Here is a 26,740-nt window from a genome sequence, read left to right as displayed (position 1 = left end):
CAGCAACAGCAACCAGGAACAGGTACTGGAGGAAAGAAACAGTACAGTCAGAACAAAGGCAATGAGGAGAACTCCACCTTTAGACCAAGGATAGATATAACTACCTTAAAGAAAACAACCAGGTGCCACCAGTGTAACGAGGTGGGACATTGGAAACGCGAGTGTCCCTATAATGTGGAGATAGGAGACGAAGAGGTAGAAGAGGAAGTGACCCAGAGTGCGCCTGCAAGAGGGGTAACGCAGTACCAGGGAAAGGTGCTCAAAGGGGGGGGGCCACCTCCCCGAAGTCAGTTCCCGCAGCCCCCCAGAGTAGGGACTATGGGTAAGACCTATAGACAGATGCCACTGTTTGTCGGAGGAGAGGAATGCTATTATGTGGACCCACTAACTGGACAGAGGGTAGAAAGGGATGACTGCACCCTCGGGGCAGCTCTGGAGGTGGATCAGAGGGGACCCTATGTTGAGGCCGAAGTGGCAGGGTTCCCCACGACATTTCTAGTGGACACAGGAGCCACCAGATCCACGATCAGGTCAGCCGCCGTGCCAGGCCTGCCTATGTCTGGAGAGACCATACAAGTAGTGGGGGTCGCTAACAGGAGAATGACCAGTCCTCTGACGGAACCCGTGCAGGTGAAAATAGGGAAGTACAGTGATGAGCACCAGTTTGTGGTTTGCGATTCTAGTCCTGTATGTCTGCTAGGAAGAGACCTTTTGTGCAAGTTAAATTGCACCATATATTGCACACCACAGGGCGTGGAAGTACTGACCAATGATGATGATGCTGACTTTAAAGTCGCTAACTCTAGGATATGTGTGGAACTGTATCCCACTTTGACAGTAGACGAGCTCCCCTGGGATCTGAGAGAGACCGTTGCTCCAGAAGTATGGGATTTCACTGGGGAAGAGATTGGGTTGGTGAAAGGAGTAGACCCAGTGAAAATTGTAGTGAAACCTCATGCTGAGTTCCCAAGAACACCTCAGTATAAATTGACACCAGAAACGATTGCAGGTATACAACCCGTGATTGAGTCCATGATTAAGCAGGGAATACTGAAGGAAATCGTGGGTAGTCCATGTAACTCCCCGATTATGGGTCTGCAGAAACCTAATGGGAAATTCCGGATAGTGCAGGACCTCAGAAAAATTAATAACATAGTCGTTTCGTGTTGTCCAGTGGTACCGAATCCATCAGTGATACTGTTTCAGATACCGTTCCAAGCGGAATGGTTCACTGTAATTGATCTTTGTCAGGCTTTCTTTTCGATCCCTTTGGACGAAGAAAGCCATTTTCTTTTCGCATTTAAGCTGGAAGGTCGCGTCCTAACATGGTGTCGTATTCCTCAGGGGTATACAGAGAGCCCATCGATCTTCAACCAGCTCCTGAAGAGAAATCTTGAAAGTCTAGTACTGCCCCAGAGGTCAGTTCTGGTCCAGTACATAGACGACCTCCTAGTGGCGTCAGAGACAGAGGAAGCTTGCAGGGAAGACTCTATTGCTTTGTTAAACCATCTAGCCGAAAATGGGCATAAGGTGTCCCCGGGAAAATTGCAGTACTGCCTGACAGAGGTACAGTACTTGGGACACCGAATTGAGAAAGGGAAACGGAAGGTGTCACCAGACAGGATAGAGGCCATCATGAAGATGAGTGCGCCTAAAACGCAGAGAGAAGTCAGGATGTTTCTAGGAATGGTGGGATATTGCCGACAGTGGATCGCAAACTTTTCACTGAAAGCAAAGCCCTTACAAAAACTGACGCACAAAGAGGTGAGTGATCCGGTACCATGGGACAAAGACTGTTTGATGGCGTTCCTGCAGCTGAGAGAGGACTTGTGTCGTGCTCCGGCTCTGGGAATGCCAGATTACGATAAACCATTCTTGCTCTACTGCTGTGAGAGAGAGGGATGCGCACTGTCTGTGTTAGTCCAAATCCATGGGAATGCCCGTAGACCAGTCGCATACTTCTCGGCTACTTTAGACCCAGTAGCCGCAGCGTTGCCCGGATGTCTCAAATCCGTTGCTGCAACAGGTGTCAGCATTGAGAGGTGTGAGAATATTGTTATGGGGCATCCGTTAGAGGTTCATGTGCCCCATTCTGTTGAATTATTGATGACCAGGACTAAAACTCAGCATCTGACGAATAGCAGGCTCACGCGCTATGAGCAAGTCATTCTTGCTGCAGAGAACGTGACCCTCAGGAGATGCTCTGTTTTAAATCCTGCTACCTTGATGCCACTTCCAAATGATATTGAGGATGATGAAGAATGTACAGACCATGACTGCCTCGATGTGACTGAACTATGCACCAAACCAAGACCCGACATCGTAGATGAGCCACTGACCGACCCAGATGAAATTTTCTTTGTCGATGGCTCATGTGTAAGAGACGAAGTTGGGCAGTTAAGAGCAGCTTACGCTGTTTGTACAATTACTGGAGTAGTGGAAGCTGGATGCCTAGAAGGAGTACACTCCGCTCAGGTAGCCGAGATTATTGCCCTAACGCGTGCCTGCCTGGCAAGCAATCAAATCCGAGTCACCATATACACTGACAGTCAATATGGTTACGGGGTAGTTCATGATTACGGGCAGTTGTGGTCTCAAAGAGGTTTCATGACTTCTTCAGGCTCTCCCATTCACAATGGAGAGTTTGTGCGCCTGTTGTTAGAGGCATTACAGTGTCCAGCAGGTATCGCAGTTGTGAAGTGTACCGCACATACCAGGAATATGGACTTCGTGTCACAAGGCAATAGATATGCCGACGAAGTCGCACGGTATTGCGCGGAAACAGGGTACTCTTTCACCGAGGTGGAAGTGGGTGGAATAAATGTAAGGACTGAATTAGCTATGATATTGGAAACTGTTGATACTTGGGACGAACTGAAGGAAATGCAAGAAAATGCTCCTGACTGTGAAAAGGAAACATGGCAAAAGGCAGGATGTGTAGTGGGGGAGGCCCATTTCTGGGTTTCAGCAGATGGCAGAGCAGTGTTGCCCAATGAGATGGTGAGCCCAATGGCCCGACAAATACATGGTCCTGTCCACTTAGGAAGAGATGCTATGCTGAGAGTGTTTAGACAGACCTGGTTCAACCCCAAGTTCAGAGTAGCAGCCGAAGCAGTGTGCCAGCGTTGTGTGACGTGCCAGCAGTTGAATGTAGGGAAGAAGACACCAGTTGCACTGAGCCACATAGGGAGGTCAGGAGGTCCATTCAATCGAATGCAGATAGATTTCATCGAAATGCCAAGGTGCAGCCGCCTCCGTTATATCCTGGTGGTTGTTTGCGTTTTCTCTAGATGGGTTGAGGCATATCCTACACGCAGGTGCGACACCCTCACAGTAGCTAAGATATTGCTCAGGGAGCTTATCCCGCGCTTCGGGGTGCCGGCCTCTTTGGAATCAGATAGGGGAACGCATTTCAACAGCTCGCTTGTGAAAATGATTTGCGCAGCTTTAAATATTGATCAAAAACTACATTGCAGTTACCGACCGGAAGCTTCAGGAATTGTGGAACAGATTAATGGCACCATCAAGGCCAGAATTGCAAAAGTGTGTTCATCAACATCCTTGAGTTGGCCTGATGCGCTGCCATTGGTCCTTATGAGTCTCCGTAGTACCCCGGATAGGAGAACTGGTTTGTCTCCTCATGAGGTACTGATGGGAAGAGCAATGAGGTTACCTTCTGTCCCAACTGCTGCATTGATTAGCATCACAGATGATATGATCCTGGACTATTGTAAGGGGCTGTCTGACGCCATTCATTCTGTGTCCCTTCAGGTGCAGGCTGCCGAGGTACCATCGTGCCAGGACCCTTGTCATGACTTGCTTCCTGGGGACTGGGTCCTGGTGAAGAAACACGTGAGAAGCAGTTGCTTGGATGTTCGTTGGCGTGGGCCCTTCCAGATCATCCTGACCACAAACACAGCTGTGAAAGTGGGAGGCCTGCCCAATTGGATTCACGCGTCGCATACGCGGAGAGTTCCAGCACCTCTGATAGAAACAGCTCCTCTCTCGGATAGACGTCCAGCAGCGGACCGAGAAGCCATAGAGGGGGCTAGCCAAGCTGTAGAGGTGCCAGCGGAAGCAGGGAACGAGTCTGACCAAGCTGAGGACGGTCAGTACAACAGCGAAACAGACAACGCTACTGAAGGAGAAAGTAGCTGGGAGTACGAGTCAGACACTGACAGGTCTGACAGAGAGCGTGAATCAACGAGGAGAAGACGGAGTAGAAGGGTACGCGGAGAAGCTGATTGGCCGCAGAGAAGGAGCTCTAGCCTAAGGTCAACTCTGGAGAGAACCCTTCCTCCAATATCAGAAGACTCAGACCCAGAAGACGGTGCTCAGGGCGCTGAAGCACCGGGGTTGAGGAGGTCAAGAAGAGTGCGTGTGCCTAATAGAAGATACTCCACCCCTGAGTGGACATATCTGGCGACAGATGGCTTCGAAACCAGTGACGGGGAGGATCAGAGCGGTGGTGGTGTCCAGTTCTGAGCCCATCGTGACAGTGGAGATAAGATTGTTAGTGCCCGGTGTCGAACAAGAAGGGTCACTAACATTCATGCTCCCCCGTCCTCCCCGCCTCAGCAAGATAAAGGACATGTTTCTCACAGAATTGCAATTCCCTGATTTTGGTTCAAAGATATCAGCCGCAGAAGAGCACAATCTTCGTCTGGAAATATTGAATTTTGCTGTCGAAGCTGCAGGCGAGCGCCTGATAGTGGATGCTTAAAAGACTTTGTAAATAAGCGTGAAGAAAAGAAGATTACCTAGCGCCTAGGAAGCAGAGAATCTTAGGGACTTTCCCTGAGTTGATGGAGAAGGGTTAGGGTTGTCTATATTGAACTAAAAGGAACTTTGGCGGAAAAGGTTGGCAGCTTCCAGTTGCGTGGTTCTCAAGACAAAAGGAGTAAAGAGACTGTAAAGGAACGAAAAGAAAGGAACTTTGTGTAGAGTTACGAGAGAGCCACACTATCTGACGAAATGGAGGCTGGTACCCAAAACCGCAGAGCGAAATGTATAATAGGTACACTAATAGTAGGAGTGATAATATTAATAGCTTTAGTAGTGACTGTATCCTATGTAAAGGGACGTGAGGAAGAGACTAAGGTAACTGATGTGAAATCTGTAGAGGCGCTTACACCCACCGTTGCTGGTGGGAAAGGGGAAAACACACAAGAGAAAGCGTTATTAGCTGCAGAAGCCCGCAGGTTACATATAGATGAGTCCCAAGGTGACTTTAGGTCAAATGCTTATGCAAAATTATTGTATGAATATGTAGATGCCATGGAGGTCAAGGACTGCTATGTCTGCATGCAGTTGCCGGCATCTGTGGATGAAGGCATTCGTTATCATCACCTCCCGCTGACATATGGCATTACATGTAGCTTATTACTTAGTATATTTTATGGGAGAGATAGTTTTGAATACTATTTCTCCAATTATGACTCAGTGTTACCAGAAGTCCCAAATTATAAGCAAATGAACAAATGGGACTACTGGAAGAGTGAAGACAGATTGGCCAAGTTCTTCATTCCTTGGATTACATTAGACACTTCACATGCCCGCAGAAATAACCTGACATGCAAGGTGTCAGAGGTCGAGAAAAAGTTTATAGGGCAGGTGGATGATCGGAATAGGAGACAAAAGATTTTGAAAAAATCAGGACAAGGGAAAACAGATTGGACCGATGAAGAAAAGGTACACAAAAGAAAGGGTAGTAGTGGTCCAATAGCTTTAGATAGAACGCAGAGAGGTAAGTTATGTCTCCATAGAGCCAAAACGTATTATGAAAATGTATACGTGGGAGAAGTTAGCTGTGAACACGCTTTCAATTTAGAGTACTACACCAAGGACTTTCTGAAGGGAATGCAAGTGATTCCAAATGTATATTTCGTATGTGGAAGAAATGCCTACGTGAAGCTACCTGATAATTGGTATGGCTCATGTTATTTGGCAATTATCTTCCCTAAAATATACCATGCCCAAGACTTAGAGATCATCGAGGGCAAGACATCATCGAGGGGAAGGAGAGATGTAGGAGGTGTAGAAATGGTTGGAGATGTCTTTGGAGCTGTGTTCCCTTTACTAGGATTAATTCTTAATGATGTCAAAATTAGACGACTAGCAACAGTTGTAGACAGGTTGTCTGCCAGTACTGCTCAGTCCTTAATGCTGGTAGAAGGAGAGATGCAATCGATAAGGGCTATGGTTCTTCAGAACCGTCTTGCCTTAGATGTCCTATTAGCAAAAGAGGGCGGAGTCTGTAAGGCTTTGAAGGTCCAAGAATGTTGCACTTACATTCCAGACAATTCAAAGCCCCTTGAAAAGGTTATTAGGAACATAACTGATATTCACAAGGAGATCGAAGACTTGAGCAGAGAAAATGTCTGGGAAAAGGTGGGCCAGGGGATAAGTGACGCAGGAGGTTGGCTCACCACCTTAGGCAAAAGCTTTGTGTGGAAGATCCTGAAACCTATCATCATAATATTGATCTGTGGGATTGTGTTGTGGGGATTGGTGAGGGTATTCAAATGGTACAGATCAAGAAGGTCAGAGAGAGCTCGGAGTAAACAGCTGCAGAGATTGGCTGCCATACAAGATAGTCAATACCGAAGTCTGAGGGCTTTGGAAACACAGAAACGAGTTATGCTAGCAATCACTGCAGTTTAAATGTTAATGATGACCCCGAGAGGTCATCAAAGGGGGGAACTGAGAGAGCGCAAACTGACCAAAATGTAGAAATGCATCACACTTACACGTAGTAAGCACAAATCATGAAGAGAAATGCCATGAGTGCTGATAGTATCCAAAGTTATATTCTGAAATGTGTAGTTAATATAGAAGTTTAAATAGAAGTGGAACTAATACAGAGTTGTGTGAAGTAATGCGATTTTATTAAGCGTGATTATTCCTGAATCCATGTTGTGTAGCTGCTAGAATATAAGATGGCATACGGAAACGTTGAAATGTGGTAGGCCTCAGGGCCTGAGCAAGGCGGGAGGGGGAAGGCGATTAAAATATACAATATGGATTGCACTAATGTTTAGAATTAATGAGTAGGCTTTTTGATTTATAGATGTGTTTACCGAAATCAGTAGAAAATGAGTACTAACATGCTAATAATTAAAGAGGAAGTTGAATGCTATAAAATGTAGTAGAGCTGGAAAGTTTTAATGTTGATTTATACGTATTAATCTGGGTTGGGGAATGTTGCAAGGCGGTTGGAAAACCATGAGAATTGGGAGTAGGCTGCAGATGTCTGTCTGGAAGAGAAAAGGGGGTATTCAATTATTAAAATAATGAATAGAAACTTGTTCAAGAAATGGACCAGACATGGAGGAGGGTTCTGGAATGTTTAAGGGGTATCAGCGGGCCGGAGACGAGTCTGAGAAGCAAGGTCGACTCTAACCGCAAGGCCTCATCATGGAAACAGCCAGAAGCTACACCACGTGAGGGGCGTCTCACGAGGGGCGTCCTAAATGTTGTTGTATTTTGTATTAGGGACAGCACCCCTGGGTGGAGTTAGAGCAGATGCCTGAGGACCCTTGAGAGAGCGGATGGGTAGGCAGAGAGGGGTCATGACTGGAGAACTATAGGTTTTCACCAAGAGTTCGAGAGTGGGTGGTTTCCTTTAGGAGTCATTCACTGCTGACACCTTTGATAGGTTGAGACTTGGTTAAGTAGGGATACCATCTAGAGCAGGGTAGGGAGAGCCTAACCTGTAATTTCCTTCCGCCTGTAATGAGCGATAGATTTCAATACGTGTCTATGCTAACGGCACTATTGTTTTTAGAACTGGTATTGATAGTTTCCGTTGTTCGTCTGAGGGCTTTCAGAGAACACGTGTATGTAGTTGGGCCCGTGTATTTGGTGAATCTCATCTTGAGATGCTTGTACCTACAACTTATAATAAATCTTTGAAAGCTAGAAGTCGTTTGTGATCCTTTGAAGCAGAGTCCTTTACTGGGGGAACTAACTTGGTAAGAGATGCACTTTCTTTCCTCAATGACAGGCAATAAAGATTCAGTCGACCAGACCGGGGTTTTAGATCGATAGTGATAAGGTATTGATCAAAATCTCAACCCTCCCACAGCTCTGAGGTCCACAGCGGAGCAGAGCTGAGTAGAGTGGTTTAGCAATAGTCCCGCCTATCTTTACAGCCTGTTCATCTTGTAAAATCATTGATTTTTATCACTTGTTCTTTTTTTTTGTGCCCCTTTTCTTTTCTGTGAAGAGCTGGATATTCTGTTGGTGTCCTGCAACCAATGTAAAAAAAATCCTGGCAGCCATTTTGGAAGCCAATACTTGGCTTGCAGACCAGACCAAGGACACCATGAAATGCATAGATTGCATGTAACAGTGCATTGCTTTGTAGTTTAGATTATGCATTTTTTTTATGTGAACCAACTTGAAACAGCCTGATATTTTTTATGAGTCAAGCATGCTGGAAATTGATGTATGGTGTTTTTATATGCAGAGAACGGTCCCTGTTTAGGATCCAGAAAACCCAAGCAGCCGTATGAGTGGCTGACATACAAGCAGGTGAGAGCATTTTTATACCGTCATTATTTCTGTTATTGGACATCTCAAAGTCAGCACTGGCTTAAGTCATCTTATGATGCATGCTTTTTAAAATCTTACATCACTGTCTCGAGTAGGTAAGATGGTTTAGTTGATTAAGACATATGCTGTACATATCCGCGTGCAACTTGAATTTCTCAGGTTTGATCCCCGAGTGGGAGACGGGTGCGAGTGTCACTGATTTGGGTATTTCATGCGCGCCAGCGGCACCACATTGTTGGTGGGTCCCATGTCGATCCATGTGAGATGCAGCAATGCCAGATGCATTGCCCAGCCTATGTGATATCTTGATTAGTGTTCTCTCTTTCCAATAGAAAAGACTAGCAATGATCACACTTTGACAGTCCCCTGAACCACGCTTGAGCTACCAAGATATTCTTTTTACACAACAGGCAAGTGAGGACACCCAGGGTGCAGAATAATCCATACAAATTCCTGGTTAACAATGTAACTAAACAATGTGTAGTGACGTCACACATTGCCTGGCAGCAGGTCAATTTTCTAGTCAAAGCCCCTGTACAACCGTTGCTAAATATATATTAAATTAACTTACGTTTATCTTTCTTATAATATGAATGTTCATATATTAACCACACATTCGTGTCTATCAACTTTTTGACTGTCACTCTAAAGCAGTCAAATGTCTGAGGCAAATCATGAGCTTTACAAATAAAAAAGTGTGTTTTTTAAAGTCATCAGTTATAACTGACTTACAAGCGAACAGAACTTTTGTAATGCAAATATTTCTTTAACAGGCGCTCTTGTGCTATCCGTCTTTATGTACTGATATCATCACATTTATATCATTGATGGTGTAACATGTCTAATATGTTTATTAAACATGGGAGTGCTCCATGGGACTTGAATGCATCTTCCATCCAGCGATTTCAGAAACTTGTAATAAAGTTCTGCTGCTGCCAGTGCTCTAAAGTAGGCTTTTAACTGTGTGAGCGCTATACAAAAACAACAATTAAATTAGGCATTATAACCCATGGAAAAATAAACCTTTACAAGTAGGTTCACCTACTGTAAATTCATGCATGCATGGTAACATTCTTTAACAAGCGGGCCATACTCTTGGTTGATATAGTTAATAGGGCTATTCTATGTAAGTAAAATATACTTTTTTGCATATTTATTTAAAGTGATAGTACTAACGCTCAGCTGCATCTATATATGTATCGCCTCTGCAGCCTACAGCTATGCTAATTCGACTAACACGTTTTCAGGTTCTCTCAAGAAGCAGCAGGGGCTGGTAAGTAGAGCCCTGAGGAAAAAGTGTTTCTTTGTGTCTTCCTGGGCTGCTTGGCTCCCAATTTTCTCCTTTTCAGCAACCAATACAGAGGGGTACGTTTACCTTCCCAATCAGCCTCCTGTAGGTCGGACTGGGTTTAATGGGATCCATTAATTAATTAATGCTGGGGCCAGGGCCCCTGTACCTTGGTGCACACGCTATTAGTAACAGCTTTTTCTGGTGTGTAGCGTGCCTTCTATAAGTAAGTGTAGTTATGCCACCGTATGCCATTAGGTGCCACTTATCAGTTCATCTGACATATCCATGAACTGGTTTTATCCCAAAAAACAAAATGGTGGAAATCCATTGATAAATTTGTACCCATACACCACAGTACTTTTCTTTAGTTCCTCTATATTTATTTGTAATATGCACTGGTTACGTATTTCAAGCTCATTTTATCTTTTAGTAAGGTTTGACTGTTGTTTGCAGGTTTCAGAAAGAGCAGAGTGTTTGGGATCCGGACTTTTGCATCAAGGATGTGTTCCGACGCCGTCTCAGTTCATTGGCGTATTTGCACAGAACCGCCCTGAGGTATGTATCACGTCTGTGGCCATATGAGAAGTATCAGACATACCAGATAGGCAAATCTAAGGGGACTTGGGCAGGGCAGGTTTCTAAATACAAGGGTGAATTTTGGAGACTTCCTGTGGCTACCAGATAAATGATTTGAAGTCAATTGAAGAGCAAAAGGAGTCTTGGATGGCTTCAGATGAAGAGGATCTGTGCACATCTAGCCATTGGGGGTCTCGAGGGAGAGGCACTGGTAAATATTATGTATAAAGACATTGTAACCAACAGAGCTTAAAGGTCCTAGGAAGACAGTGGTACACCATAAGCAGAAGGCTTGCAGTTCATAATAAAGAATGTGAGTCCTGGATATATTCAAAAGGGGTTCTTTATCTAAAAATACTAATAAGATGGAAGTGATTGGAATAAACCACCGAAGAGAAAGAGTTTGAGTTAGCAGTCTAACAATGAAATGGAAAAGGGGCCACATAAAAAACAGCATTACCTTTCACTTAGCAACGTTTCCATACTTACGTAGGCTTGAAGGAAATATCCCACAACATCTCAAGGATACCTTTTTGGAGTAAATCCGAAAAGTAAAGTTAGAGATTATAACTGATCCTGTGGAGAACGACGCTCATCAAAGATGAAAGAATAGAAATCTAACCCTTAACTCGCACATGCCTGTAGAAAGACATTCACACAAACCTCCGTCTACCACAATGTACCACAATTAAAAGAAAATCTACATTGTTTCTCGTGGCCTTCAAACCTTGCTTTCACAAATAGACCTTACTTCCTTATTAACAAGTGACCATTTATCTCCAACGTCTACAAACCCCTTTGAGGTGGACAATCAATCAATTTATTTATTTTGTTTTGGAACTCCGACGGAGGTCCACAAAAACACACTGACAATTTAAAAAGACAGACATTGCATACAGTACAAAATTCCTTCCTTATACATTACTATAACATGATATCAAACATAGTGTGAAATGAGCAAATAAGCTATGATACGTAAAACAATCACATGACCGGCCAATAAAATTACTTATATACATACTAAGTAATGTGCAGATGATGCAATGAATACGTGAAACTATTAAATAGCCAACCAGTAGATATTAAAACAAAACCAGGGTACTACTGTTAGAGAAAATTCAAGTAAATAGGCAAAAATGTTCTAAAAAATTGGTATATCTTAAAACAAACCATTTCATTCGGGGGTGACAAAACCAGAGAACGTGCATCCTGAGCAGAGTGAATATTAAATTTGATAAATACTGGTTTTAAAAACACTCGCCTGGCACTTTGCAGCTTTGAACATGCAATTAAAACATGATTAAGATCTTGGATTTGCAACTGGCATTGTTCACAGATTCTCTTCTCTCTAGGTGTTTTATCCCAGAAGCCAGTGACGTCTCTTAAAGGCAGCCGATTAAATCTCAGTAGGAGTATCAGCCTTCTAATCCCATGAGGGATATTCCAAGTTAAATAAGGCTGTGGTTTATTCCCCAATGTACTCCCACTGACCGCCACAATACTGGGCCTAGATCTACTTAAAGCGATGTCTCTGGCTAAACTAATAGGGGTTCTAAATTTCTTTAAGCACTGTTTCAAACCAGATTTAGGCATTGGAGAAGCGGGAGTTAAACTAAGACCAAAACTGTCAATTGCACATAAAAAAGACCTAAAAAACGTGGATTGTACTTTTAGATTGCAAAAGATTTCTGTTCTCAGCAGCCCTACGAGTACCGTCCTCCCCCAAGAAGAGAGAGTTACCCCACCTAAGAACTGCTGCCTGGGCTAAAATAAAGGACGAGACTAATCCAAATTCAAGTCGCAGAACGTGTGGGGCAGCCAAAGAATTTAAATTACAGATTTGGCGCATAATTAGTCTTTCTGCCTTATCAAACATATGCCAATGACTCATGTCCACCACCTCGGCAGCATATATTAATGAGGGTGGGATTTTAACCTTGAAAACAGATAAGACATGGCTAAAATGACGTCTCCCACAGGTTTTTATAAAATCTATTTAATGCACTTGCCTGAGAGACGGCTTTACCAACGCAGTGTTTAGTATGCTCCAAGTCTTGACCTGTTTTAGAAAAAACTTTCCCTAAATATACATAAGAGTCCACCAATTCCATTCCTTTGAGGTGGGCAAATTGTAGCAGAGGCAAACATGTGTTTTTCCCGAGTTTCTCCTCCAGGAGAAACTTCTTTTTTCCACGCTGTCAGGAATTCCCACACAAACGGAGCAAGCATTTACTTATGTTTCTGTTTGCAGGACTTACTTTCTGCACTTTCTGCTCTGCCAATTATATACAAATTGTTAGCCCGGAATGCTTGCCCCGAAATTATTTTTGTTTTACTTTAAACAACACGTTTCTACCCTGCCCATTTAATAGCAATTAAAAGGAAACATCTGAAATATATATATTTTTTGCTTTACACTACCTTCTTCAATGCTCACCTCCTCACTACCTTAGTAATTGGATAGAAAATCGAAGTAAACTCAAAAATAACCGCATACATTTCAGCGCAGAGTACAGTGCTATTATTCTTCCAGTTTAAAAACAAGTTTAATTATCTTTCTCTCTTGTACTAACCCACCTGACATAACACAAGACAGCAGAACAGAGCCAGAAGTGAAAGGAGAAAATAACAACTGCACTGTGCTTGCTTTGCATGTTCTGCCTGTGTTGCCAATGAGTCCTAATCCCCTGTATTTTTCCATTTGCAGTGGATTATCTCGGAGTTGGCTTGCTACACCTACTCTATGGTGGTTGTTCCTCTCTATGACACTTTGGGGCAGGGCGCCATTCGGTACATCATTAATACAGGTAAATATAGACCTTGGAGTGACATACAGCACATAAAGAGTAGCTCCTGCTGCTCACAGGTGATACAAGGTGAAGACAAAAGTTTAGTTCTGTGTCCTTGTTTTGTGCTTTTATAAGGTCACTATGGGTTTACTCACTTGTCATTGAGTTTTGTTTCCTTCTAAAAGCCTGAATATGGAAAGCTTCATAACTGCTACACATCATATGTTTGTGCAATTTGTATAGCACAGACTTGTCCATCAGGGAAAGCGGAACTCATCAGATGCTTGTCACATGTAATACACAACAGAGCAACAGAGATTTCAAACAAATGAGGTAATAACAGCAGTCAAACGTGGAGATCCAATAGAGTGAGATATTGAAGTCAGATCTGAACAGGAAAGTTTCCAACTTCTTTCGGAAGAGGTAAAACTCGGTAGAGCGCAGGAAGGTCTGACCCCACATTACTAATCTTGATTCAATCAAGAGGACTGATTTGGGGCTTTTTTTTTTTTGAACCAGCGCATGGGCAGATTGAACAAGTGTACATTTGTGCATGGCAGATGCCACAAAATGGATCTGCCAGTATGGAAATTGTTCTTCGTGAGCGCAACCTCAGGCATGCATTGTGCAAGCATTGGACCTCAGTGATATCAGGGGCTAGCCACTTGTCAAAGGATGTCACCTTAGAATAAAGGCTCATGCTGAAGGTGTGCAAAGCACACATTTTAGCTGCCATCTTTCTGGTCACGAAATGCAAGCAAAAGCTCAGCATAACATCGTATTTTAAAGATAGTTTCACGGCCACGTACATGACATGTTTCGATCGACATTAGTTTCATTGAAGTGTTTTAATGTTCTTCATCAGGAGAGGTTCAATCTTTAAACCACCACATTATCTTTAACTGTCTGAGCCGCACATGTACAAATCATACACAGTACAACCACATACACATTCTTAGTTCTTAATATTTCCATGTACCCTTCTTACAGCAAGAGTTGTCACTCAAAAGTGAAAAAGCCTGCAGCAGGTGTAGTTATGCAAATCTGCACCGAGATAAATGTGTAAACTTCCTCTAGATGTCAAACGTGAACATTGCTCAGTCAAAATTATATCTGTGAATGACCACAAAAGGAATATTTTGTTTCCACTTCTCAGTTCAAGGTACTATAGATGGAAATTTGACTCATAACTAAGTCAACATTACATTCAAAACAGTTTTGCTATCTTTACACGTAAAATTAGGTATTCTGAATCATGATGCGTCACACTTCCGAGTCTCAATCAGAAAGGAACATGTGGGTAGATGTAGAACACCTTTGACAGGTCAGTTTCTTCTACTGGAAACTGTTAGAATGGCACTGACATAAAATATGAAGTTGGTCTAAGCTTTTGTTTAAGCTATTAGTGGCAAAAGAATATTCGGCATAAAATGTCTGAAACGCAATTGGCATTTGTCACCATCAAAATCTGGCCCAGGCTACCAAGCTTCTGTAGTGCTGGAAAAGGTGTAGTAGCCTGTGGTTCTGGTGGGCAAAGACCACTGGAGGTGAGTTCATAATCATAAAAAGTAATAAGCATTGGCAAAACCAGTAAATCTGGATTAAATGTTAAATTACAAGTCAGACCAAAAACCAAGGTATCTACTAGGTGCGCAGATTCTTATCAGTGACTCGACTGTTAAATGAGGTTGTCAGTGACGGAAACAATTAGAGAAAAAGAGTGCACCTGCTAGAAAGAAAAGAATCCGTCATGCATTAAAACAGAATCTTTTCCTAGGAAGCAAAATGATGCAATAAGAATGAGGTGAGTGATGTGTACACAACAGGGATAGTTCAGGATGTGATATGTAAATGTAAATGTATTGGCATTTATATAGCGCACTACTTACCCGTAGGGTCCCAAGGCGCTTCGACCGCTGCGAAACCCTTCCTGGCTTCCCTGAGAGATGGTCCCTTAATGGGTATCTCCAGGGTGAGACCAGGCATCCCCAGCGGTCTGGTGGGGCCGTTAGTGAAGATGAGGCAAGCTAATGCCCAGAGTTGCCGAGTGTGATCGCTGATCAGAGTGGGCACCGAGGCGAGAGAATTATCGAGTCCGCTGACCCTGGTCCAGAAACCTGCCGCGCCGGGAATCGAACCCTGGTCCCGGGCCGTCCTCTGCTCTCGGGTCTGCCGCCTCTAACCAGTGAGCCACACTACTTCACTAGTCGCTGCCTCAAAGCAATGGCTGCAGAGGAGTGACACCAAGCAAGCCAGTCAGGCTGTCTGAAGGTGGGCGCCTCAAAGCGTATATAGAAAATAATAGGTCTCAGTGCTTAATTTGAGCTGGTGGTTGCAGGTGGGCTCACCGGAACTTGTTATTGGGGACCAGAACTTATATTTCACCATCAACCTCTGACTCAGAATAAAAGATAGAAAACAGAAAAGGGGAAAGAGGGAGAAAGAAAAAGGAAATAAAAACTGTGACTAAGGGAGTAAGCGGGGATAAAAGGAACTGGTAAGAGTTAGATAAAGGGACAGGAAGTATATTCAGCAATATGAAAGAGGCATGAGGTGGAATCAAGACTAGACAGCTTTGATATTCGCCCCTCCTCCCCCGCCTACATTCAGCTGTGCAGGCGAAGGGCTTCTGTGAAAAACTTTGGGCCCTTGCACTTGTTTAAGCATTGATAGGTCTTGAAGATAGCTGCCCTGTTAAGGCATACCTAAATTAGTACCAGCACCCTCGCTCTTAATGCATGAGCACGTGCAGTTGGTCCCTCTTTGTATGACTGTACATTTTCTCTTGTGCCTCTGGTCTGTCTTGAAAATTCTGTATAAAAACATTAAAGTGGGTAAATTGTATTTTCAGCTACAAACGTTACTTTGCTTACTCTGTGTAATATTAAAATGATTTGGCAAAACAAACTGAAACACAAAACCATGTTTCAATTTTCTTGTTTGTGCTTTTGTAGCGTTATGTTCTGAAACACCCTAGTATCCTCCAGTTCCTGTAGAAACACCTGACTTCAGTTTTTGAAACAGATACATGCAAAGAGTACACATGTGATCAGAATGTTCGATACGCTTCTGGAATATAAACTAAAGTTCAGTCGGTCAACTGGTATTTTCGTTGGTTCTTTTCTAGCTGACATTTCAACAGTGATTTGTGACAAATGTGAAAAGGCTAGACTACTCCTGGACCATGTGGAGAAGGGGGAAACGCCAGGTCTAACTTCTATCATCCTGATGGACCCCCCGGAAGAGGGCCTAAAAGAGAGAGGAGCTAAATGTGCGGTGAAAGTGCAGTCCATGCAGGAAATAGAGGTGAGTGGTGTGCTTCAGAGAACTGCCTCAGTGTATTCATCTCACCTTTTAAACATTAGAACCCCCAGCGGAAAAATAATACCTCCGTTCTCTTTCTTTTTTTTAATTTAATTTTTTTATTTTATTTGGCAAGCATGTCATAGAGAAAGCAATATACCAAAAACATACATTTTTTAGAGTGATATCAGGGAAAGGTCATATAATCAGAGTATCATAATGGACATCATATAATGCAACTTCGGCCTGACAAAAAGAAAGATAAAAAAGAAAAACAACGAAAAGCATTCCATCTTTAAACTTCAAAATCAAAAAGGTTCATCTTGTATCCTTTACAATTTATACAAAATTAGTCCAAATCCTTTCCATTTTAACTACAGACTTTCGACTTCTATTCTTAGCAAGGGCCTTTTCCATGGTATGTATTTCATGTAATAAAGTTAACCACTCTGTCCTACTAGGTGAGTTCGGTGAGATCCAGGCTCTAGCTACAACCAATCTAGCATAGGACAGCGCTATATTTAGCCAGCTTATATTGTTGTTGCCCATCAAATGTAAAGAAAGTAAGACCATAGGTGCAGTGAGTGGAGAAAAGATCACTTGTTTTTGGTGTAAAGTTTTTTCTATATCTTGCCAAAACTTTACCAGCATAGGGTACGAGTAAATCATATGAATGAGATCTGCTGCCATCAGATCACATTTAGGACATTTAGTACGGTCGTTGTTTAAATTGTTCTGTGACCATTTGGAAATTTTCAGTGGAGTATGATATAGTTGGCTGACCGTCCTATATAGTTGTAACTTTAAGCTCGAGGAGTGAACTAATTTATTGATATTGACAAAAGCATTTGATATGTTCTGTGGTGTCACATTGATTCCTAGTTCTAGCGTCCATTTTTGTGACAATCTTGGGCAATCATCCGCATTATGCTGATTAAGATGTTTGTATCCCATACTAATTAGCGACTTCTTTTTTGTACTATACAGACATCCCCAAATATCCGAGCTTGTAATTTTTTTCAGCTTCATTTTCCGTATTAGGTAATCCCTAATTTGCATGTATTTATATATCATTTCCCCTGGCAGAGTATAAAGCAATTGTAGAGTCGAGAACTGGAGAAAGCCATCTGGACCATATAAGTCTCCCAATATCTTAATTCCATGGATGGCCCAGTCTCTCCCCTCCCCGCCTTATCATTGAAAATAGCGGGTAGCCCAGGATTGTCCCATAATGGTAAGTCTGTATGAAAAAAGGAAGTATCACAAAATTTAATGATCAGGTTAAAAATCCCTACCGAGTCCCTTCCTGTCTTAAATTTAACTCGTTTGAAAAAATGTGGGTCTTGTACTCTTGCTAAAAATTGAGATGAATTTGTGCCTAACGTAAATTGGTAGAAAAAAAAGGTTTGGTTTTTATTTAGTAAACTCCTGAGATGTCCTAGAAAGGATGCAAAAAAGTAAGACTTAAAGTCCGGAAATTCCAGTCCTCCTTTCTCTAGGGGTAGTTTTAGTATAGCCATCGATCTCCTAGGTTTTTTGTAGCTCCAAATAAAACTGTGCAAATTCCTTCTAGTTTTCTAAAAAATTTAATATTATCTCGGAGGGGAATAGAACAAAAGAGATATAAAAATTTGGGCAAAATATTAATTTTAATCAAATTGATTCGGCCCAGGATATTCAGTGGAATTTTATGCCATTTTTTAAGCACCGTTGTAACTTGTTTGAGTAAGGGGTCATAATTTAATTTGTTTATTTCATTAGTTTTGGAAGAGATTTTCACCCCTAAGTACACGGCCAAGTTACATATCCCTGTAACTACTTGGTTAGTTTGATAATGCATAATAGTTTGTGTTTTATTAAAGTTTAATTTGTAGCCTGAAATATCGCCACATTTTTTTGCTTCCTCTGTAATTCCTTTTAATGCATCTGTTACGTTTGTAGTGTATATAGCTAGATCGTCTGCATATGCAGTAATTTTGAGAGTTTTATGTTCATGTTTTACCGGTATTATCTTCTCTTGGTTCTGCAGAGCATTAATGAAGGGTTCCATGGAAAGAGCAAACAGCAGGGGTGAGAGTGGGCACCCCTACCTAGTCCCCCTTAGGATTGCAAAAGTTGGTGAAAGTAACCCCGCATAACTAATTTTAGCATTGGGATCCCTATATATAGCCTGTATACTTCTAAGAAACCGGTCTTTGAACCCAAACTGAATTAGCACTTTCCACAAATAATCCCACCCCACTCGGTCAAATGCTTTTTCTGCGTCCAGAAGTATCATGCCGAGTGGGGTGAGATTAGTTGCAGTTATATCAAATGCCGTGATCGCCATATTGACATGAGCTGTGGTATCCCTTCCAACTACGAAACCATGTTGTTGTTCGTTAACTAAATGTGGCATAAGGGCTGCCAATCGTATTGATAATAGCTTAGAATAAGCCTTAGCATCGGTGTTTATTAAAGAAATTGGCCTATATGACCCACATTTCGTCTGTGGTTTCTTTTTTTTCAGAAAAAACATGATTTTCGCAGTTTTCCAGGATTCCGGAGCCTTACCTGTTGTGCCAATTGAATTCACAACTAAACAAAAGAGGGGAAGTATTTCTTCCGCACAGATTTTATACAATTCAACTGGAAGTGTATCCTCCCCTGCCGCTTTATTAGATGGAAGGGAAAACACGGCTAAACGTAGTTCTTCTATTGTATAGTTCTCTTCCAAATTCTCTAGAGTATCTTGATCTATATATTGTTTTACAGGAAGTTTGTCATTTAAGTAAGATTGGATCTGATTTGCGATGACCCTGGTCTCTGGAGTGTATAGTTTTTCATAGTAAGAGGCGAATTGTTCCATCATATGTAGAGGCTGCGTATACAAGATATCATTGGGGCCTTTTATAGATTTGATTAGTGTTGATGCTAGGTCTTCGGCCACCTTATACGCCAAAAGCTTTAATGAAGGGTTCCATGGAAAGAGCAAACAGCAGGGGTGAGAGTGGGCACCCCTGCCTAGTCCCCCTTAGGATTGCAAAAGTTGGTGAAAGTAACCCCGCATAACTAATTTTAGCATTGGGATCCCTATATATAGCCTGTATACTTTTAAGAAACCGGTCTTTGAACCCAAACTGAATTAGCACTTTCCACAAATAATCCCACCCCACTCGGTCAAATGCTTTTTCTGCGTCCAGAAGTATCATGCCGAGTGGGGTGAGATTAGTTACAGTTATATCAAATGCCGTGATCGCCATATTGACATGAGCTGTGGTATCCCTTCCAACTACGAAACCATGTTGTTGTTCGTTAACTAAATGTGGCATAAGGGGTGCCAATCGTATTGATAATAGCTTAGAATAAGCCTTAGCATCGGTGTTTATTAGAGAAATTGGCCTATATGACCCACATTCCGTCGGTGGTTTCTTTTTTTCAGAAAAAACATGATTTTCACAGTTTTCCAGGATTCCGGAGCCTTACCTATTGTGCCAATTGAATTCACAACTAAACAAAAGAGGGGAAGTATTTCTTCCGCACAGATTTTATACAATTCAACTGGAAGTGTATCCTCCCCTGCCGCTTTATTAGATGGAAGGGAAAACACAGCTAAATGTAGTTCTTCTATTGTATAGTTCTCTTCCAAATTCTCTAGAGTATCTTGATCTATATATTGTTTTACAGGAAGTTTGTCATTTAAGTAAGATTGGATCTGATTTGCGATGACCCTGGTCTCTGGAGTCTATAGTTTTTCATAGTAAGAGGCGAATTGTTCCATTTTATGTAGAGGCTGCGTATACAAGATATCATTGGGGCCTTTTATAGATTTGATTAGTGTTGATGCTCGGTCTTCGGCCACCTTATACGCCAAAAGCTTTCCTACTCGATCCCCACATTCATATTGTGAGATTTTGTATTTAAGTATCTTACAGCTGTTTTTTTCTCTAAGAGAACTTTTGATATCTGTACGTAAGATCAGCAGTTTATTTTCCAGAAGCAAGATATCGGACCTACTCCTAGCCCCAGCACTAAGACTATCAGCTAATTGTTTTTCAGTATGTAAAATATTATCCGTCAGTAACTTTGTCTCCTTTTTTCTTATTGCGTTTTGTTTGAAAATATATTGTTGTGCTATTCCTCTAATAGAGGCCTTACAAGCATCCCAAACTGAGAGAACACTTGCCGTATCCATATTGTATGTAATAAACTCCTTTATATGTTTTTTGAGGGAAGTTACAAAAACCTCATCTGATAATAAATACCTTGAGAAAGTGAAAGGGCGCCCTTCTTTTACCCTTAAAACTAAACCAAATGTAAATATTATGGGATTGTGGTCAGAGGAAATTTTTGGCATAACCTGCATTGATCCCCTGCTCATTAGTTCGTCTGAAGCCCACGCCAGATCTATCCTGGAACAGAGTTTATGGGGAGACGAATAGTATGTATATCCAGGTATGCCTGGGTGGAGACTGCGCCATATGTCTTTTATGTTATGTATTTTTGCTAGCTCCAATATTGCTGCTCTTGTTTTACGCATGCGTGAAGGTAGCCCTTTCTTCGTTGCATCCTGTTCATAGTTTAATACACAGTTAAAGTCTCCCATTAGAATGAGCTCCCCCTCCCATGATAGTAATTCTATATTCAACCAATCAAATAACCGTGGCTCATCTTTGTTAGGTCCATAGATGGCACAAAAAACATAAATGCTATCTTCCCTCCGTATTTGCATTATTGCCCATCGCCCCCCCTTATCTGCTCCGTTCTCTTTCATTCATAGAATGAAACAAGCATTGATAAAGCCAATACATCTGGCTTAAATGTGCTCATTTGTTTAACTAGCATATGTGCGTGTCTGTGTTTCCATGCTTTGCATATTAAGGATAAACCTCCTGGCATCTAGAGAAGTAGAAAGAATTTACCGGAAAAGAAAATAGCTGTGGTTTCTTCCAGACAAGTTATATCCAAATTTGAACAACCTGAGAGATTAAACTAACCCTATCGAGGGAAGATGAAAAATCCCCCAGTCTTAGAAGGAGGACGAAGGCACCGACTGAGAGGGCGGGCCTCCTACAAACCTGAGTCTGTGCCAGGTGAGGTGGGGCTAATATCTAATACAGGATAGGTGTGGAAGTCTTCCATCCTGTATAGAGGTATCTGTGATGTTTACAAGTGGGTACACTGTAACTTTGTTTTTATTTCTATTTTGCTTTTCTATTTCACCTATTGCAGTAGCTATTATATAAGAAGGTCCTGAAGAAAGCCAGGGCAAGTTGCCCTTCTGGCTGAAACTAGTCGACCTAAGACCTGCGGCATATCTGTTGGAAGCCGCTCCTGTATTCTTTTTAATAGGCGTGGAAGCGAACATTAATAACATTGTTTGGTTTGCTGCCATGTCCTTTTTAAAATTCCTAGTCAGAAATATATTTCTTCTCACCAAGAACTAGAAGTCATAAATCTCAGGTGGCTTCATGCTTTGTGTGGCATTTTCACCCAGCGGTCGATATTTAGCCTGTGCTATTTTCCAAGCTGCAACATACACGCCTGTACATAATGTGAAGAAGGCCAAATGACAAAGTTTCGGTATGCAAAGTAATATGCCTAAAAAAGCCAATATTGCCCAAAGGTGTCACAGATAACACTGGGCCAACAGATTACTCACCCCACTGTTGAAATAAATAGGACTCGAAGAGTGTTATTCATTCTCTTGCTATCACAAAGGGGAAGCTGTACCATCAGTTTTTGTAGGAAATTCTACTACAGGTAGTCCAGAATGCCGCCGCTAGAGTTTTATGCAAAATACCAAAATATCATTCAGCGAGCCTGGCTTTGGCAGCCTTACATTGGCTACCGTACAAAAGAGGATTGATCTCTCCTCATGTTCCCATACAAGCTCTTCAGTCACTCTCCCATGAACTTCTAAAAGTCCCTGTGATCAAAAGAGCAAGATACAGTGGCCGTTCTTTTCCTCATTGTGTACCGAAATTGTGGAATGGCCTACCCATATCCCTGAAACTGGAACAGTCTGAAGTAAAGTCAGGAAACTATTGAAAAATAATTTGTTTTAGATAGGTTGTTTGTGTTGTTTTGGTATAAGTTGGTGAGTTAGCGTTGGGAAGCCGAGATAAGATAGTCAGGCACTAAAAAAACAACAAGTAGAATAGAACAGAATGCTATGGTAGCGACATCATATAATGTATCACAGCTCACACAAATGATGGAATAATGTTAAACCACACAAAGGATGAATAGCACAATCAGCAGTGTGGCACACACTCTGGCCTTTTCCTAGAATAAACCCACAAAAGGTGATGGACAGAATGCTTTCAATTTGTCTAACCACTGGTAATCACTCGGGTAGCATTCCTACCCATCATTCTCTATGCTATGCAATTCTTTCAAATGAAATACTGTCACTTCAAGTCCTAATATTTGCAGATGGTCGATATGGGCTATGTTTTACTATTCTGAAATCCTTTTCATAGTAGCATATTAACCCCTTCCACGCTGATGACGAGCTCAGCTCGTCATGAGGTACACCTCTCGTACGCTCATGACGAGCTGAGCTCGTCATGAACCGCGGTATTTACAAAACTTCAGCGACGGCGGGAAAAGCCGCCGCGCGCATGAGGTTAAAACTGTGTAGGTATATATTAATAAAATAGACCTCACAGCGCGGTCTCCTTTAATTCTGTGTCATAGAAGCAAACTCACTGCTGCAATGAAGGCTTCCTTGCCATCCAACCTTCAGTTTAGTTGGTCAGATATCAAGGAAGCCTTCATGATAGTCCTGTCTTTCTTTCTGTAGCACAGAAAGAAATGCAGGACTATAAACAAAGGTGTTTTTGTCAATCCAGTCTTCATTTCTCATGGAAAGAAAGGCAAGTCTAGAACAAAGGCTAGCAAGAGGAACTTCATTATATCCCTGCTTTTGTTTCTGTCGTATGAAGGTTGGAGAGCAGGGAGAGTTCATTATAATCTATCTACTGTGTCTATGACATATAAACAGGTCTACTACAATGAAGGATCCTGCCATGGATTTTATTTAAGATAAAAAATACTCAACTGTTTGGGTAATGCATAGAAGCCGCTGTGAGCTCCAAAACCTGACCAACGTGGTAGTGAACAAAGGTTGTAGAGAGCTTTAAAAAAAGTAGATATATTAATCCCAGCGGCATTGAAGAGAAGCCACTAGGAGCTTCAAAAAGCAGCAACTTTAGGGCAGCCATCTTAGCTTTAGGTGTTCCTGAAAGCATTTACGCGGTCATGTTGGAATCAACTCACACTTGAGCTAGACAAATATATATTTTTTTCTGTCATTTTAGATTGCGATGTAAATTGACCCTGATGTATTGAAATGGAAGTGCTCCCTATAGTGGATTAATGATACACGAAACAGCCAATAGCATATGGTGAGAGGTTAATACGTCTCTGAAGCTCACAGTACGTACAGTCACTAGAAGAGCTGTGACAAAAGGCCTGACACATAGCTGCATCTTTAATCAGGCGTAAAATGCCTCTTGGCTGTCTCTTAATATTAAAGCACAAGTTAGAGGCCATGAGACGTGTAGTTACTTTGCAAGTTTTGTCAGGTATTATTTCAACTTCAACTAATGTGTAAGAAATCTCAAGGCGGTGTAGAATAAAAAAGTTTCTCTGAGTGTTTGTGCATACTGTTGTTGAGCATCCAGCAGCCTTTTACATAAGACTCCAATGAGATAAGCCATAGATCTCCCTAAAACTTCACTGGATCATCCATTCAGTAGTGCAGGTCAAAGTAAAACCTTAGTCTTGGAAAAATGTCTTAGTGTCATTTTGAGTCTTTTTAGCAACACTGGGGCAAATGTTAGATTGATTTGCAATTGATCCTAGTATACCAGGGCTGAAACTTAATTTAAATATGAAATTAGAAAGTGCATGCTAGAAAGGAGAACTTCACAAGCTTAGTAGATAATTTAAATTTACTTTGTTGTCACAATGAACTTTTTTCACGTAACAGTAAACTATTTAGATAAGTATTCAGGAGAGGGCATAAGTGTATGAAATTAGTCGACTTCAATTCATAACCGTGTTTTTTGAGTAAAACAAGCACTTCCTAAAAGGCTCAAGTGTGAATGGTGGTGAGGCTTTACCATATAATAAAAACTATGAACCTAAAAAGAAATAAATGCTAAAGTCTCATACTTAGAAAACATATATTCCAATGAGAGAGTTTATAATCAATAGCACACAACTGAATGTAGTTACAAACTTCTGCTACTCAGGCTTAGTGCTTAATAGTCAGAGCAGTCGATCAGCACATACTGGCAAAAACTATTTGTGCCAAGCAACAACATGCGCACCTTATCATATGTATTTTTAAATCCGATATAAGTCCTTATCTGCTCTCCTGATCATTTACCATGCAAAAGTTAGTTTACAAGAAAGTGGAATGTGCACCAGGAAAAAGGAGTCCAAACGTAAAAAGAAAGTCCTTTGGATTACTTTTATTCTTTATGATAACGCATGCAGTCAGATATCAGCCAACACGTTTCGTTCTTTACAAATGAACTTTTTCAGGGCAAGATTGGCAATCAACAGTGGTCCTTGTCAGATTCAAAACAAAGTAGGATTAAGGTTGAATCCCTACTGTAAACTCCTTAATAAGAGTTCCAAAGCATTGATTGCAGTTAAGGCATTCTCATTTCGTAGTGTGATACATAAACATAAAATGTCTTACAGGAAATCCCATCTGGAAACCGCACAGTCAGAGATCCAGTCGATTGCTTCCAGCCCAGACTATCAACTGGGTCCCGAGGAAATCAAAGGCAAGTGAGCCGCGCAACCAGTTGTGAGGTTTCCCGATGGGATTTCCTGTAAGACATTTTATGTATCACACTACGAAATGAGAACCGAGATGTAGCACCTGCACCCAACCCAATGCATCACCTCCGCTGTGCAAAGCATCCCCTCAGAGCGGCAGAAGCTACAATGGCCTTGCACCGCCTTAAGATACCAATGCCTCACCTGCACCCATGATTCCTCACCTCTACTGCGCAACGTCGTGTCTTGGGTTCTGACGCATTGACCTTAATTTCTGAGACCACGTCTTTGGTTTTCAACTATTCCAAGATACTGAGCATGACCAGATATCTCCAGTAGGAGCTCTAGACTTCTAAGCACTGCATTTTTGATTTAACCTTTAAAAAAAATCATATTTTGACTTGTGTATGTTAGATTTTTGTCATTTTGGTCTTGTTTTACTCGGATAAATATTGCTGTTTTTCTAAACTGGCATGGAGCACTGTGGTGGTGTTGCTGGTGGTGGGTGGTGGGTGTGTGTGTGTGTGTGTCAAATACTTTACACATTGTGTCTTTAGTTTAGCCTGACTGCTCTGTGCCACGCTACCAGTGGGTGAGCACAGGCAAATGTTTAGTGTGTACTACACTTATCCTGATTAAAGTTTGGGTCCCTACTTGGACAGGGTGCATACCTCTGCCAACTAGAGACCCCGTTTTTAACAGTGAGCATATCAGATTCATGCCTTGGACCAATCCATAATGTCACCGTCCTGACCGTGGAAGCTCTTACTAGTGAGATTCTCCCATATGTTTGCACGTCCAGGTTTAATTTTTATATCCTTAAAATATATTTCATAGATGAAGTCCTTTCTGAAATATTTAAGGCAACCCCATAACCTATATTCAATCCATTAACATTCACGCCGTTGGGTGTGATTCAGTTAAAGTTCATATGTTGTCCATTACAGCTCATATATTCTCTTGAACTCAAGTTTCTTTCTTCCAAATACTAAATTATCATAATTTTACCCTATCCAAGAACAGACAGTGAGATTCAGGCTGACTTTTAGAACAAGTCTGTCACATTTTTCCACATAAAAACATATTTTCTCAAAACTCACCTGATTTCAAGTAAACTTGGGAATCTTTTTACATGTTTAGTATTCCTTATCTTTTATTTCCAGCTGAGGGCTCTCTGGAAACTTGCAACACAAAAAGAGATTTTAGTTATTATATGTAGAGAGCTAAGGTTATTCATGTACCAAACAGTTAAATAATACCAATGTATAAAGCACAGGATAGTTATAGATTCACTTTACTATAAACAAAATTGGATGAAGACAACATAGCCGTTAAACCAGTCTACTACATGTTGTTGAGAAAATATCTTGGTACTCAACGGAATGATTATCAGCTCTGTATAATGGACAGGGTCTTAAGGTTGAAGTGACTGTGATACCTTTTC

General features: G+C 41.7%; 1 protein-coding gene across 4 annotated transcripts in view; it reads left to right on the top strand.

Annotated features, from left to right (window-relative positions):
- The window catches only part of ACSL6 (acyl-CoA synthetase long chain family member 6), a 548,884-nt gene that overhangs the window by 270,804 nt on the left and 251,340 nt on the right, over positions 1 to 26,740 (top strand). For all 4 annotated transcript variants that reach the window (XM_086931549.1, XM_086931550.1, XM_086931552.1 and 1 more), the window contains 4 exons: positions 8,471 to 8,535; positions 10,301 to 10,402; positions 13,131 to 13,230; positions 16,340 to 16,518. In XM_086931549.1, the coding sequence (XP_086787675.1) occupies positions 8,471 to 8,535; positions 10,301 to 10,402; positions 13,131 to 13,230; positions 16,340 to 16,518 (446 nt within the window). The remainder of the gene's footprint in view (positions 1 to 8,470; positions 8,536 to 10,300; positions 10,403 to 13,130; positions 13,231 to 16,339; positions 16,519 to 26,740) is intronic.

The sequence above is a fragment of the Lissotriton vulgaris genome, chromosome 7 (assembly GCF_964263255.1).
Source record: "Lissotriton vulgaris chromosome 7, aLisVul1.2, whole genome shotgun sequence".
Taxonomy (NCBI): Eukaryota; Metazoa; Chordata; class Amphibia; order Caudata; family Salamandridae; genus Lissotriton; species Lissotriton vulgaris.
This window is presented reverse-complemented; position numbering and strand designations above follow the sequence as displayed.